Source organism: Artemia franciscana, chromosome 14, assembly GCF_032884065.1.
Source record: "Artemia franciscana chromosome 14, ASM3288406v1, whole genome shotgun sequence".
Lineage (NCBI taxonomy): Eukaryota > Metazoa > Arthropoda > Branchiopoda > Anostraca > Artemiidae > Artemia > Artemia franciscana.
This window is the reverse complement of record NC_088876.1, coordinates 40,247,002-40,263,087: the sequence shown is the minus strand read 5'-3', so window position 1 is coordinate 40,263,087 and position 16,086 is coordinate 40,247,002. Positions and strand designations below refer to the sequence as shown.

Genomic DNA, 16,086 nt, shown 5'->3' with positions numbered 1-16,086 from the left:
GGTTTTAACTACGTAAAACTTGCGAATATACAACATTCTTTGCTGTCCCATTGTCTTTGCATATAAATAGATTGTCAGGTTTACCGACTCTTGAACATGCAACATATAATGGTCCATGGGAAAACAATCTGTATTCAGATCTATACCTCATGATTCTAATGATTGCCCTTGAGCTTTGTTGATGGTGATTGCTAATCGACCATTCCCTGTCCCGGTGTCCCGGTCGTCATTTTTTATTAGTTTTTAGTTGTTTTTTCTTTTTAGTTTTTTTGTAGTTTTTACCTTCTTTTTAGTTTTGTTAGTTTTTTTTTTTACTTATGTCCTGGTCGTCATTTATACTCCCTGTGTCCCGGTGCTTTGTTGATTGCTAATCGAACATTCCTTCTGTCCTGGTCGCTTTCTCTTTGAGTGTCGTCATTTATTTTTTTCTTTTTTAGTTCTTTTAGTTTTTACCTTTTTTAGTTTTTTTTTAGTTTTTTATATGAAAATTTTTTTCAGTTTTTTCCTTTTTTTCTTTTTAGTTTTTTATTGGTTTTTACCTTTATTTTAGCTTATTTTTCAGTTTTTTCCTTTTTTTTAGTTTTTTTTTTATTTTTTATTTTTTTTAGTTTTTTACCTTTTTTTTAGTTTTTTTAGTTTTTTTAGTTTTTTAGCTTTTTTACTTTTTTTATTAGTTTTTAGTTTTTTTGTAGTTTTTGCCTTTTTTAAGTTTTGTTTTTCTCCTTTATTTTTTTCCTTTTTTTTTCTTTTTTAGTTTATTTAGATTTTTAGATTTTTTAGTTTTTTTATTAGTTTTTAGTTTTTTTTTCTTTTTAGTTTTTTTGTAGTTTTTACCTTCTTTTTAGTTTTGTTAGTTTTTTTTTTTTTACTTATGTCCTGGTCGTCATTTATACTCCCTGTGTCCCGGTGCTTTGTTGATTGCTAATCGAACATTCCTTTTGTCCTGGTCGCTTTCTCTTTGAGTGTCGTCATTTATTTTTTTCTTTTTTAGTTCTTTTAGTTTTTACCTTTTTTAGTTTTTTTAGTTTTTTAGATGAAAATTTTTTTTAGTTTTTTGCTTTTTTTCTTTTTAGTTTTTTATTGCTTTTTACCTTTTTTAGTTTTTTCAGTTTTTTTTTAGTTTTTATTGGTTTTTACCTTTATTTTAGCTTATTTTCAGTTTTTTCCTTTTTTTTAGTTTTTTTTAGTTTTTAGTTTTTTTAGTTTTTTACCTTTTTTTAGTGTTTTTAGTTTTTTTAGTTTTTTAGCTTTTTTATTTTTTTTATTAGTTTTTAGTTTTTTTTGTAGTTGTACTTATGTCCTGGTCGTCATTTATACTCCCTGTGTCCCGGTGCTTTGTTGATTGCTAATCGAACATTCCTTTTGTCCTGGTCGCTTTCTCTTTGAGTGTCGTCATTTATTTTTTTCTTTTTTAGTTCTTTTAGTTTTTACCTTTTTTAGTTTTTTTTAGTTTTTTAGATGAAAATTTTTTTTAGTTTTTTGCTTTTTTTCTTTTTAGTTTTTTATTGGTTTTTACCTTTATTTTAGCTTATTTTTCAGTTTTTTCCTTTTTTTTATTTTTTTTTATTTTTTATTTTTTTTAGTTTTTTACCTTTTTTTAGTTTTTTTTAGTTTTTTTTAGTTTTTTAGCTTTTTTACTTTTTTTTATTAGTTTTTAGTTTTTTTTGTAGTTTTTGCCTTTTTTTAGTTTTTTCAGTTTTTTTTTTAGTTTTTTATTGGTTTTTACCTTTATTTTAGCTTATTTTTCAGTTTTTTCCTTTTTTTTAGTTTTTTTTAGTTTTTAGTTTTTTTAGTTTTTTACCTTTTTTTAGTTTTTTTAGTTTTTTTAGTTTTTTAGCTTTTTTATTTTTTTTATTAGTTTTTAGTTTTTTTTGTAGTTTTTGCCTTTTTTTAGTTTTTTTAGTTTTTTAGCTTTTTTATTAGTTTTTAGTTTTTTTTTGTAGTTTTTGCCTTTTATTAGTTTTTTTAGTTTTTTAGCTTTTTTATTTTTTTTATTAGTTTTTAGTTTTTTTTGTAGTTTTTGCCTTTTTTTAGTTTTTTCAGTTTTGACGTCACCTGATCCAGTTTTTTCAGGTGACGTCACCTGATCCATCCACAGATCCACACACAGACAACTTATTTTTATATATATAGATAGATATATATCTATCTATCTATATATATAAAAATAAGTTGTCTGTCTGTCTGTGGGTCTGTGGATCTGTGGATCAGGTGACGTCATGTTTCGGCTGACGTCATGAAATTAGTTGCCGTCATTTTTGTTATGACGATGCTTAGTATATTGTAAAACACATTAATTTGGTTAATAATATACCATTTAAAACACCAAAATGTACACGCTGGATTAGTCACTCGGTGAGAGAGGGTGTCAGAACGGAGAATGAAGGTCCCAGGTTCAAATCCTGGTTAGGCTAAAAAAGGTAAAAAACTAAAAACTAAAAAAAAACTGAAAAAACTAAAAAAAGGCAAAAACTACAAAAAAAACTAAAAACTAATAAAAAAATAAAAAAGCCGAAAAACTAAAGAAACTAAAAAAAGGAAAAACTTAAAAAACTAAAAACTAAAAAAAACTAAAAAAAAAGGAAAAATGAAAAATAGAAGAGAAAAAGAATACTAATAAAATTAAAAATAAAAATAAAAATAAAAAAAAAATAAAAAAGATAAAAAGCTAAAAAAAGGTAAAAACCAATAAAAACTAAAAAGAAAAAAAGGTAAAAAACTAAAAAAAAAATTCATCTAAAAAACTAAAAAAAACTAAAAAACGTAAAAACTAAAAGAACTAAAAAAGTAAAAAAAAAACTAAAAAAAGGAAAAAACTGAAAAATAAGCGGGATATAAAACAGGGAGATATAAATGACGACCGGGACACCGGGACATAAGGAATATAAATGAATCAGAAAATACAACTCATGTTTCCAAATGACGTCGTTTGGAGCCCAAATTGAAAATCCAGATCAATTTATGTCTACTTTCAAAGTAAAAGGGCAAATTTATCATAGAGCAGGGTCTCTTCTACCATTCTCAGGCGAGAATCATAAATTTTTACAATTGTACTTCATCAGTGATAGAAATTCTGAATTGAATGCACGTTGCGAAATTTCTCCCAACATTGAAAGGACAATCATTTCCCAATTACAACATCTTTTCCACGAAAATAATAATTTAGTGCGTCTGTTCAAAACAGCCATCGATTTGATGCCTACTTATACGCATAAAATTGTTATTTCCGCTGACAAAACGCCTCCTGGCCAACATGTGCGTAGATACAATGCTCCAACTATCGACGAAGTGGCCATCGTTATGGTCGGTGATCAGTTTTTACCTCGAGATATTATTCTCAGGGTTTCCACCACACGTGCTACAACTAAAAATAGGCCTACCAATTACTTTTAAGAAATATAAACCCACCAAAGCTTTGCTATGGCACTCGACCTGCCGTAAAAAAAACAATGGAAAACCTAATAGAGGCCACAATCTTGACAGGGCCTTTTGAGGGTGAGGCTGTTCTTATTCCTCGCATTCCCAAGATTCCAACGGATCTGCCTTTTCAATTTAAAAGATTGCAATTCCCGATTCGATTAGCATTTGCAATCACCATTAACAAAGCTCAAGGTTAATCATTAGAAAAATGTGGTATAGATCTTAATACTGATTGTTTTTCCCATTGACAATTGTACGTTGCATGTTCGAGGGTCGGTAAACCTGACAATCTATTTATATGCAGCGACAATTGGACAGCGAAGAATGTTGTATATTCGCAAGTTTTACGCAGTTAATTTGTATTTTATCTATCTATCTATCTATCTATCTATATTTGTAATTACGCGTAAACTCACTCCCCCCTCCCACAATGCCAAGCGTGGCACGTTTCCGTCACACATGGCATTTACCAAATGTTGTACACATATTTGAAGGTGATTAAACCCTCACTCTACGATTTAGCCTTGAGATAAGATTGAACTTGGCGGAACAATTATGGTTTTGTGGCTTCTAATGATTTCTTACTAAAAATAGGCAGATTAATTTTTTTTAAAAGTTTTTCTGAGCAAAGTAAAGAGCGAAGTTGAAACTTGAAACGAACAAAAATTATTACTTCATAACTAGCTAATATATATCGAAAAAAGTAGTGCAAATAAACTAACGGGTGATGTTTACCAATGCTTGTAGGATTATAGAAAACTAGCGCTTTACTGAAAACACAAAAGCCAAGCATAAATAGCAAGAATATCCGGGTTGCAGCGGTAGCTTGCAATCTAGTAAGAAACAATCACGCCCCATACTAAAAAATATAATAACCCGTAACTCCTAAAAATAGAGTCGGGTCAAAAATAGAACTACACTATTAGAACCACCTTGCCCTAAACCCCTTTATAGGAAATTTGTCGTTCCTTGGCTTGAATAACAAGGCATATATATTGGCTTGAAAATCAAGAAAAGTGGCTGCAACCACGATAATCTGCATATACGGCATCTTTTCTCTTTTTTCATTTTTCTCTTCCACCTCAGATAGATTGGCACTGAGAGATATTAGATAGCTGTTTAATAGTTCATTTATAATCAATCAATCAATGATCTTATTGACCCATATAAAATGACACGAAAGTGTCCATATGGAGTAAAGAAAAAAAAAGAGAAGAAAAAAAAAGAAAGAATTAGACTATGATAAACAATACTAAATAAACGCACTATAATATGGGTTGCTACAGTCTAGAGATTAAACAAATTCGGCATATCGTTGATCCACAGCTACAAATGGATCAGTAACACCATATAGTTGCGTAACTTTGCGGTTAAGAGCCCAAAGAGGAAGACTTAGAAGATACTTTGCATACTTTTAATATAGATTACGGGTTGTCGGCAAATCAGTCATGGTAAATAGCTTCCAAAAACCAGCTAGGGCTAGGACATGAGGGATGGTGTAAGCGTTATAGAGTCTAGCCAAAACATTATTACTGTAACGTGTTTAAGTATTAACTAGTAGTCCATAAGCTGTTCTAGCCTTCGTTTTGAAATGCCCAAGTAGCCCTGCACACGTAATTTTCAGGTCAGTACCAAGGGGTAAACTCAGATAAGTTAGGGATGACGAAAGTTCGATATAAGAATCACCCAAAGTGACTGTGGTACTATCAGAACCTGGTCGTTCTTACTTGGATTGAAATTTAGACCAATATCGTTATGCTCTTCACTTAAACTTGCAAAATTCTTCTCTATTAAATCCAGGGTTCTTCTCAAATTAAGAATATCGTCAGCATAATTCAAAAGCGATAGATCCAAGCCACAAAAAATAAAGCTCATATCAACTTTCTTCTGGGCATCGATAACACTGTTGTTAAATAGCGGTAGTGAGGTTGTAGCACCACGTTGAATACCTTTATGTACGGGAATGGACCTGTCAATTAAATCAGTGTTTTTACCAGAAAGTGATTTAACCTTTACATTTAATCTCCGATACATGTTTCGAAGGGTAGCTATTACAGAACTCTTCCCCACCACGAAGCAGAGCCGCTAGTAAAAGTTGTGGGTGGACTCCAGAGTCAAAAGCTCTGCTGATATCATGGCCGGCAAGAAACAGTGGATCCTCAGACGAGGCAGTTTTGAGTATAACATTTGCAATGATTGAGTGGACGTGCTTACGGCTAAGACTGTTTTAAAACCGAACTGATTTTTTGGCGTTGAGCAAGTCTGATTGAACATATTGATCACAAGGGATTCCATTAGCTTGCAAAACACAGGAGAAACAGTGATTAGACGGTACGGCTGGCAATCGGTGCAATCTTTACTCTTTTTGCAAACAGGTGTAATGACCCTGGTACAGAAAGCATCCGAAACTTGCTCACAATTAAAATCATAAAACTTAACCTAACCTAAGTTTCAGTATCGAGTCGCGAATATTCTGAGTCGTCACGACAAACCCAAGATCACAACTGTGGAATTCGAGGGCCTGATCGAGCTCTAAGTTGAATTTTCTTTCGAGATTTTCATTCGGAGTGGCAAACTCCCTGTTGAAGTGTTCTACCAGTTCATTGTCAGTAGGAGCAGCTTGATTAAGCGGCGCAATGCCAGTCTTCCGCTTTACTAACTTCCAAACGGCTATTGTATCATTGAGACTGGCTATGCATATCAATTATGTTTGCTCTATGTTTGGCAAGTTTCTTGGCGAACTGACGCTTCGCAAATACGCGAACTTGGTTGGTTACTCAGTGCTTAGGCCGACCGCACTCAATCCATAGTCAGAGCGCTTTTTTTTTTAAAGGAAACAAAAATTTAATTTGCGTCAATGTTGATTTAAATCAAAATGCTACTGAGTTATTCTTCTTCTTCTTCACTCTCTGTTTCTTTCTGAAGCCAAGTCACCAAGGCGGATACTGATTTTGAAACTTCTTCATTTTCCAAATTAGAATTCCATTCAATAATAGCCTCAGACGTGAGGACATCCACATCATAAAGTGTAAGCAGTGTATGTTTCAAGTAGCCAAGCGATTCAACCCGTGTTGAAAAAAACTCCTCGATAGCCTCCAAGCAGTTTTTCTGAGTTGACATCTTTTCTTCTACGATGTATCTACCTAATATTTCAGAGAAATATTTTATCATTTTCATCAATTCTTCTTTTTGGCCTCGGGGATCCTTACTTTCGGCAAGTTTAGAATGCAGGACGAGTATTGCTTTTATAACATGATGACCTAATCTGTCTGTGTCAATATTGTACGCAAATCTAGAAGAATTAATTTCTAAAATAAGGTTTCTTGATTGAACTTTCTCTTCATATCCTCTTTTTAAGCTGTCGAAAACCTCCTTGTAGAATGCTTTTTCATCTTTATTATCGCCATAGTCTTCAAGATATTCAGAATCAGTCTCTGATTCCGACCCACTAGTGAAGTTTTCAACACGAATAGTTTTAGGTACTTCAAATCTATATAAATAAAAATAAGTTGTCTGTCTGTCTGTGGATCTGTGGATCAGGTGACGTCATGTTTCTGTGTCGGCTGACGTCATGAAATTAGTTGTCAGGTGACGTCATGTTTCTGTGTCGGCTGACGTCATGAAATTAGTTGTCGTCATTTTTGCTTTGAGGGTGACGTCATTCAAGTTATATAAGACATATGTTCACGTAGAAATCTATTAATGTTTAAGTTTACAATGACTGATGAAGATGCTCAAAGAGTCTATGCCAAAAAACTTGCTGCTGATAGTTCCTCGGCACGCTTTCTTTTCTGACTTTCTCTATCAGCAGCAAGTTTTTTGGCATAGACTCTTTGAGCATCTTCATCAGTCATTGTAAACTTAAACATTAATAGATTTCTACGTGAACATATGTCTTATATAACTTGAATGACGTCACCCTCAAAGCAAAAATGACGGCAACTAATTTCATGACTTAATTTCAGAACTTAATTTCTGTGTTGACTGACGTTATTAAATTAGTTGTCGTCATTTTTGTTATGACGATGCTTAGTATATTGTAAAACACATTAATTTGCTTAATAATATACCATTTAAAACACCAAAATGAACATGCTGGAGTAGTCACTCGGTGAGAGAGGGTGTCAGAACGGAGAATGAAGGTCCCAGGTTCAAATAGTAAAAACCAATAAAAAACTGAAAAGAAAAAAAGGGATAAAACTAAAAAAATTTTCATCTAAAAAACTAAAAAAAACTAAAAAAGGTAAAAACTAAAAGAACTAAAAAGAAAAAAAACTAAAAAAAGGAAAAAAACTGAAAAATAAAGGAGAAAAAGAAAACTAAAAAAATGTAAATAAAAATAAAAAAACTAAAAAGAAAAAAGAAAAAAACTAAAAAACCTAAAAAAAGGTCAAAACCAATAAAAAAAAACTAAAAGGAAAAAAAAGGGAAAAAATTAAAGATTTATTTCATCATATACCAATTCAAAAACGAATGTATACCGGGATGACGACCGGGACACAGGGAATATAAATGACACAACTACAACGGGGACGCCGGGGGGCACAGGGGGATATAAATGACGACCGGGACACCGGGACACAAGGAATATAATTGACGCCCGGGACACTCAAAGAGAAATCAGACTGGGACACCGGGACACAAATGACGACCGGGACACAGGGAATATAAATGACGACCGGGACACAGGGACATAACTACAAAGGGGACGCCGGGGTGCACAGGGGGATATATAAATGACGATGGCGACTCAGGGAATGGTCGATTAGCAATCACCATCAACAAAGCTCAAGGGCAATCATTAGAATCATGAGGTATAGATCTAAATACGGATTGTTTTCCCATTGACCATTATATGTTGCATGTTCAAGAGTCGGTAAACCTGAGAATCTATTTATATGCACAGACAATGGGACAGCAAAGAATGTTGTATATTCGCAAATTTTACGTAGTTAAAAACATATATATATATATATATATATATATATATATATATATATATATATATATATATATATATATATATATATATATATATATATATATATATATATATATATATATATATATATATATATCACAGGTGGGACATAGGGACACAACTAAAATGGCGCGTAACTAATATGGCGCGTAACGACTTACGCGCGCGGGGGGGCTTGGGGGGTGTTGCGAAGCGCCCCCACCAACTAGGTGTTGGGGTGGCGCGAAGCGCCACCCCAACAGCTAGTATAGTATAAAAGTCTTCAAAGTGATTTCTAGGTATGGTCGTAAGTTTTCCTTCAACTTGTTCAATATAAACATTATTTGTTATTACTTCATCCTTAATTAAAGCATGTTTAACTAAATCTTCAATTGAATAAAAATCTAAATTCTCAACGAAAAAGGGAGGAATTTTCGGGGAACAAATATAGACACCTGAGTTAATCATATAAAAACGAAGCTTGACATGGTCACTATCCGCTGCACTATTAACTTTATATTTTCGCTGATATCCTTGAGTGTAGCCACAGAGTTTTTTGGTTTCGTCCACAATTAGAAATTGTTCATTTTCGCTGGTTCTATTTGGGTGACCAGGAACACATGATATAGTGGCAATTGTCAATATGGCGTCTTTGTCTTTCCTTAGAACAGACTTATGTTTTTCCATAAGAACATTCAAATCTGTGTTTGTTAGTATATCTCCCTCAAAGTATATAAAATCCGTTGACAACACGAATTCACGATCCATAGCTTTAAAAGCATCTGCTGCTGTATGAATTTTTTCATTAAGAACAATCTGTTTCTTCCCCTCTAGTTGTTCACCAAGATCCTTAACAAACTGCTTGCGTAAAAGATCTTTTTCTGCTTTTGACTTCGAAGAAAGGATATACACCACATTGAATCCAAACTTCAGAGCATAACTAATGTTCCTTAGAATGGTGCAATTATCTGATGGGGAATAGTAAACTGCAATCTTATCTTGATCTCTATCTTCTTTCTTTACCATTTTCTAGATATTATTGATAATGTTTCATTATAAACCCATTTTTGATGTTATATTATCCACAAGCACTGATTTTGATAGGGCTAAAAACCTTTTGCAATTAGATTTCTATTTTAAATATAATCAATTTTTTACGAAAAACTGCATTTTTCTACAGGACTGTAGTAGATTATGCTATTATTACATCAGGAGTTTGTCAGCTCTACGTGCTTTTGCAATAATAAATTATAACAAAACCAATGTTTTTACAAAGAACTGCACTTCATATACTAGATAATGAATTTCGTCATAGTTTTATTAGAACTATGACGTAAGTAGAAACAAAGCTAGATCTGATGACATTGGTTATGACGTCATGATCATAGTTAAAAAAAAAATAACCAAAAGATATTACAGTAAAGAAAGATCTTATCAGGGTTATAGCTGTAGCTGCAACCTAGTAAAAGCTGAGCCACAGCCATTAGTAAGCAAAAGTGGATAAATGTGTTTTGAAAAAAAAATACCAGATAAGAAAAATTCAGGAATTATTAATAATAAATTGAATTCTTTGCAAAAACAAGGTTTTATTCCTTGTTGAACCGGTAGGTGCAACCTATTAAGAGTTGTAGCAAAGAACGATGACTAACCTAAGGTTTCGTACAGGAATATAGAGGGGGTATCTATGGTTCAATATTGCAGCGGTAAGAGAAATCTGGTGAATATATATATATATATATATATATATATATATATATATTGTGTCCCTGTGTCCCGGTCGTCATTTATATTCCCTGTGTCCCGGGTCCCGGTCATCATTTGTATCCCGGTGTCCCGGTCTGTATATACATTCGTTTTTTAGTTTTGTTTTTCTCCTTTATTTTTTTCCTTTTTTTTTCTTTTTTAGCTTATTTAGATTTTTAGATTTTTTAGTTTTTTTTATTAGTTTTTAGTTTTTATTTCTTTTTAGTTTTTTTGTCCCGGTCGTCATTTATATCCCCCTGTTTCCCCCGGTGTCCCCGTTGTAGTTGTGTCCCTGTGTCCCGGTCGTTATTTATATTCCCTGTGTCCCGGTCGTCATTTGTATCCCGGTGTACCGGTCTGTATATACATTCGTTTTTTAGTTTTGTTTTTCTCCTTTATTTTTTTCCTTTTTTTTTCTTTTTTAGTTTATTTAGATTTTTAGATTTTTTAGTTTTTTTATTAGTTTTTAGTTTTTTTTTCTTTTTAGTTTTTTTGTAGTTTTTACCTTCTTTTTAGTTTTGTTAATTTTTTTTTTTTACTTGTGTCCTGGTCGTCATTTATACTCCCTGTGTCCCGGTGCTTTGTTGATTGCTAATCGAACATTCCTTTTGTCCTGGTCGCTTTCTCTTTGAGTGTCGTCATTTATTTTTTTCTTTTTTAGTTCTTTTAGTTTTTACCTTTTTTAGTTTTTTTTTAGTTTTTAGTTTTTTTAGTTTTTTACCTTTTTTTAGTTTTTTTAGTTTTTTAGCTTTTTTATTTTTTTTATTAGTTTTTAGTTTTTTTGTAGTTTTTGCCTTTTTTTTTAGTTTTTTGTCCTGGTCGCTTTCTCTTTGAGTGTCGTCATTTATTAGTTTTTTCCTTTTTTTTTTTAGTTTTTTATTGGTTTTTACCTTTATTTTAGCTTATTTTTCAGTTTTTTCCTTTTTTTTAGTTTTTTTTTATTTTTTATTTTTTTTAGTTTTTTACATTTTTTTTAGTTTTTTTAGTTTTTTTAGTTTTTTAGCTTTTTTACTTTTTTTATTAGTTTTTAGTTTTTTTTTGTAGTTTTTGCCTTTTTTTAGTTTTTTCAGTTTTTTTTTAGTTTTTTATTGGTTTTTACCTTTATAGTTTTTTTAGTTTTTTAGCTTTTTTATTTTTTTTATTAGTTTTTAGTTTTTTTTGTAGTTTTTGCCTTTTTTTAGTTTTTTCAGTTTTGACGTCACCTAATCCAGTTTTTTCAGGTGACGTCACCTGACACATCCATCCACACATCCACAGACAGACAACTTATTTTTATATACTAGCTGTTGGGGTGGCGCTTCGCGCCACCCCAACACCTAGTTGGTGGGGGCGCTTCGCGCCCCCCCAAGCCCCCCCGCGCGCGTAAGTCGTTACGCGCCATAATAGTTACGCGCCATTGTAGTTGTGTCCCTATGTCCCACCTGTGAATATAGATATATATATATATATATGGTTTTAACTACGTAAAACTTGCGAATATACTACATTCTTTGCTGTCCCATTGTCTTTGCATATAAATAGATTGTCAGGTTTACCGACTCTTGAACATGCAACATATAATGGTCCATGGGAAAACAATCTGTATTCAGATCTATACCTCATGATTCTAATGATTGCCCTTGAGCTTTGTTGATGGTGATTGCTAATCGACCATTCCCTGTCCCGGTGTCCCGGTCGTCATTTACATCCCCCTGTTTCCTCCGGTGTCCCCGTTGTAGTTGTGTCCCTGTGTCCCGGTCGTCATTTATATTCCCTGTGTCCCGGTCGTCATTTGTATCCCGGTGTCCCGGTCTGTATATACATTCGTTTTTTAGTTTTGTTTTTCTCCTTTATTTTTTTCCTTTTTTTTTCTTTTTTAGCTTATTTAGATTTTTAGATTTTTTAGTTTTTTTATTAGTTTTTAGTTTTTTTTTCTTTTTAGTTTTTTTGTCCCGGTCGTCATTTATATCCCCCTGTTTCCCCCGGTGTCCCCGTTGTAGTTGTGTCCCTGTGTCCCGGTCGTCATTTATATTCCCTGTGTCCCGGTCGTCATTTGTATCCCGGTGTACCGGTCTGTATATACATTCGTTTTTTAGTTTTGTTTTTCTCCTTTATTTTTTTCCTTTTTTTTCTTTTTTAGTTTATTTAGATTTTTAGATTTTTTAGTTTTTTTATTAGTTTTTAGTTTTTTTTTCTTTTTAGTTTTTTTGTAGTTTTTACCTTCTTTTTAGTTTTGTTAATTTTTTTTTTACTTATGTCCTGGTCGTCATTTATGCTCCCTATGTCCCGGTGCTTTGTTGATTGCTAATCGAACATTCCTTTTGTCCTGGTCGCTTTCTCTTTGAGTGTCGTCATTTATTTTTTTCTTTTTTAGTTCTTTTAGTTTTTACCTTTTTTAGTTTTTTTTAGTTTTTTAGATGAAAATTTTTTTTAGTTTTTTCCTTTTTTTCTTTTTAGTTTTTGTTGGTTTTTACCTTTATGTTAGCTTATTTTTCAGTTTTTTCCTTTTTTCTTAGTTTTTTTTTTATTTTTTATTTTTTTTAGTTTTTTACCTTTTTTTAGTTTTTTTAGTTTTTTTAGTTTTTTTAGTTTTTTAGCTTTTTTACTTTTTTTATTAGTTTTTAGTTTTTTTGTAGTTTTTGCCTTTTTTTAGTTTTTTCAGTTTTTTTTTTAGTTTTTTATTGGTTTTTACCTTTATTTTAGGTTATTTTTCAGTTTTTTCCTTTTTTTTAGTTTTTTTTAGTTTTTAGTTTTTTTAGTTTTTTACCTTTTTTTAGTTTTTTTAGTTTTTTTAGTTTTTTAGCTTTTTTATTTTTTTTTATTAGTTTTTAGTTTTTTTTGTAGTTTTTGCCTTTTTTTTAGTTTTTTTAGTTTTTTAGCTTTTTTATTAGTTTTTAGTTTTTTTTGTAGTTTTTGCCTTTTTTTAGTTTGACAACTTATTTTTATATATATAGATAGTTTTTTTTTTTACTTATGTCCTGGTCGTCATTTATACTCCCTGTGTCCCTGTGCTTTGTTGATTGCTAATCGAACATTCCTTTTGTCCTGGTCGCTTTCTCTTTGAGTGTCGTCATTTATTAGTTTTTTCCTTTTTTTTTAGTTTTTTATTGGTTTTTACCTTTATTTTAGCTTATTTTTCAGTTTTTTCCTTTTTTTTAGTTTTTTTTTATTTTTTATTTTTTTTAGTTTTTTACCTTTTTTTAGTTTTTTTTTTAGTTTTTTTAGTTTTTTAGCTTTTTTACTTTTTTTATTAGTTTTTAGTTTTTTTTGTAGTTTTTGCCTTTTTTTAGTTTTTTCAGTTTTTTTTTTAGTTTTTTATTGGTTTTTACCTTTATAGTTTTTTTAGTTTTTTAGCTTTTTTATTTTTTTTATTAGTTTTTAGTTTTTTTTTTAGTTTTTGCCTTTTTTTAGTTTTTTCAGTTTTGACGTCACCTGATCCAGTTTTTTCAGGTGACGTCACCTGACACATCCATCCATCCATCCACAGACAACTTATTTTTATATATATAGATATAGATACTAGCTGTTGGGGTGGCGCTTCGCGCCACCCCAACACCTAGTTGGTGGGGGCGCTTCGCGCCCCCCCCAAGCCCCCCCGCGCGCGTAAGTCGTTACGCGCCATAATAGTTACGCGCCATTGTAGTTGTGTCCCTATGTCCCACCTGTGAATATAGATAGATATATATATATATGGTTTTAACTACGTAAAACTTGCGAATATACAACATTCTTTGCTGTCCCATTGTCTTTGCATATAAATAGATTGTCAGGTTTACCGACTTTTGAACATGCAACATATAATGGTCCATGGGAAAACAATCTGTATTCAGATCTATACCTCATGATTCAAATGATTGCCCTTGAGCTTTGTTGATGGTGATTGCTAATCGACCATTCCCTGTCCCGGTGTCCCGGTCGTCATTTACATCCCCCTGTTTCCTCCGGTGTCCCCGTTGTAGTTGTGTCCCTGTGTCCCGGTCGTCATTTATATTCCCTGTGTCCCGGTCGTCATTTGTATCCCGGTGTCCCGGTCTGTATATACATTCGTTTTTTAGTTTTGTTTTTCTCCTTTATTTTTTTCCTTTTTTTTCTTTTTTAGCTTATTTAGATTTTTAGATTTTTTAGTTTTTTTATTAGTTTTTAGTTTTTTTTTCTTTTTAGTTTTTTTGTCCCGGTCGTCATTTATATCCCCCTGTTTCCCCCGGTGTCCCCGTTGTAGTTGTGTCCCTGTGTCCCGGTCGTCATTTATATTCCCTGTGTCCCGGTCGTCATTTTTTTAGTTTTTTTAGTTTTTTAGCTTTTTTACTTTTTTTATTAGTTTTTAGTTTTTTTGTAGTTTTTGCCTTTTTTTAGTTTTTTCAGTTTTTTTTTTTTAGTTTTTTATTGGTTTTTACCTTTATTTTAGCTTATTTTTCAGTTTTTTCCTTTTTTTTAGTTTTTTTTAGTTTTTAGTTTTTTTAGTTTTTTACCTTTTTTTAGTTTTTTTAGTTTTTTTAGTTTTTTAGCTTTTTTATTTTTTTTTATTAGTTTTTAGTTTTTTTTGTAGTTTTTGCCTTTTTTTTAGTTTTTTTAGTTTTTTAGCTTTTTTATTAGTTTTTAGTTTTTTTTGTAGTTTTTGCCTTTTTTTAGTTTGACAACTTATTTTTATATATATAGATAGTTTTTTTTTTTTTACTTATGTCCTGGTCGTCATTTATACTCCGGTGTCCCCGTTGTAGTTGTGTCCCTGTGTCCCGGTCGTCATTTATATTCCCTGTGTCCCGGTCGTCATTTGTATCCCGGTGTCCCGGTCTGTATATACATTCGTTTTTTAGTTTTGTTTTTCTCCTTTATTTTTTTCCTTTTTTTTTCTTTTTTAGCTTATTTAGATTTTTAGATTTTTTAGTTTTTTTATTAGTTTTTAGTTTTTTTTTCTTTTTAGTTTTTTTGTCCCGGTCGTCATTTATATCCCCCTGTTTCCCCCGGTGTCCCCGTTGTAGTTGTGTCCCTGTGTCCCGGTCGTCATTTATATTCCCTGTGTCCCGGTCGTCATTTTTTTAGTTTTTTTAGTTTTTTAGCTTTTTTACTTTTTTTATTAGTTTTTAGTTTTTTTGTAGTTTTTGCCTTTTTTTAGTTTTTTCAGTTTTTTTTTTAGTTTTTTATTGGTTTTTACCTTTATTTTAGCTTATTTTTCAGTTTTTTCCTTTTTTTTAGTTTTTTTTAGTTTTTAGTTTTTTTAGTTTTTTACCTTTTTTTAGTTTTTTTAGTTTTTTTAGTTTTTTAGCTTTTTTATTTTTTTTTATTAGTTTTTAGTTTTTTTTGTAGTTTTTGCCTTTTTTTTAGTTTTTTTAGTTTTTTAGCTTTTTTATTAGTTTTTAGTTTTTTTTGTAGTTTTTGCCTTTTTTTAGTTTGACAACTTATTTTTATATATATAGATAGTTTTTTTTTTTTTACTTATGTCCTGGTCGTCATTTATACTCCCTGTGTCCCGGTGCTTTGTTGATTGCTAATCGAACATTCCTTTTGTCCTGGTCGCTTTCTCTTTGAGTGTCGTCATTTATTAGTTTTTTCCTTTTTTTCTTTTTAGTTTTTTATTGGTTTTTACCTTTATTTTAGCTTATTTTTCAGTTTTTTCCTTTTTTTTAGTTTTTTTTTATTTTTTATTTTTTTTAGTTTTTTACCTTTTTTTAGTTTTTTTAGTTTTTTTAGTTTTTTAGCTTTTTTACTTTTTTTATTAGTTTTTAGTTTTTTTTTGTAGTTTTTGCCTTTTTTTAGTTTTTTCAGTTTTTTTTTAGTTTTTTATTGGTTTTTACCTTTATAGTTTTTTTAGTTTTTTAGCTTTTTTATTTTTTTTATTAGTTTTTAGTTTTTTTTGTAGTTTTTGCCTTTTTTTAGTTTTTTCAGTTTTGACGTCACCTGATCCAGTTTTTTCAGGTGACGTCACCTGACACATCCATCCACACATCCACAGACAGACAGACAACTTATTTTTATATATATAGATA

General features: G+C 31.1%; 1 protein-coding gene and 1 long non-coding RNA gene across 2 annotated transcripts; both read right to left on the bottom strand.

The window, feature by feature from the left end:
• Positions 1-6,306: 6,306 nt before the first annotated feature.
• On the bottom strand, positions 6,307-9,421 carry LOC136035853 (uncharacterized). Its single transcript, XM_065717813.1, has 2 exons — positions 8,598-9,421; positions 6,307-6,910 (listed from the first exon to the last, which is right to left on the bottom strand). The coding sequence occupies exons 1-2, from the start codon at positions 9,404-9,406 to the stop codon at positions 6,307-6,309; spliced, it is 1,413 nt and encodes a 470-aa protein (XP_065573885.1). The 5' UTR covers positions 9,407-9,421.
• A 715-nt stretch (positions 9,422-10,136) lies between these two features.
• Positions 10,137-16,086, bottom strand: LOC136035708 (uncharacterized). Its single transcript, XR_010619500.1, has 2 exons — positions 15,895-16,086; positions 10,137-15,254 (listed from the first exon to the last, which is right to left on the bottom strand). It is a non-coding gene; the product is annotated as an uncharacterized LOC136035708 (long non-coding RNA).

What these genes read in the sequence shown, in the direction of transcription:
- LOC136035853 (XM_065717813.1), bottom strand. Translation starts at nt 9,406, where the DNA reads ATGGTAAAGAAAGAAGATAGAGATCAAGATAAGATTGCAGTTTACTAT. An exon ending in CCAACACCTAGTTGGTGGGG is followed by an intron (nt 6,911 to 8,597) that starts GCGCTTCGCAAC and finishes TTATTTATATAG; the next exon opens with ATTTGAAGTACCTAAAACTA.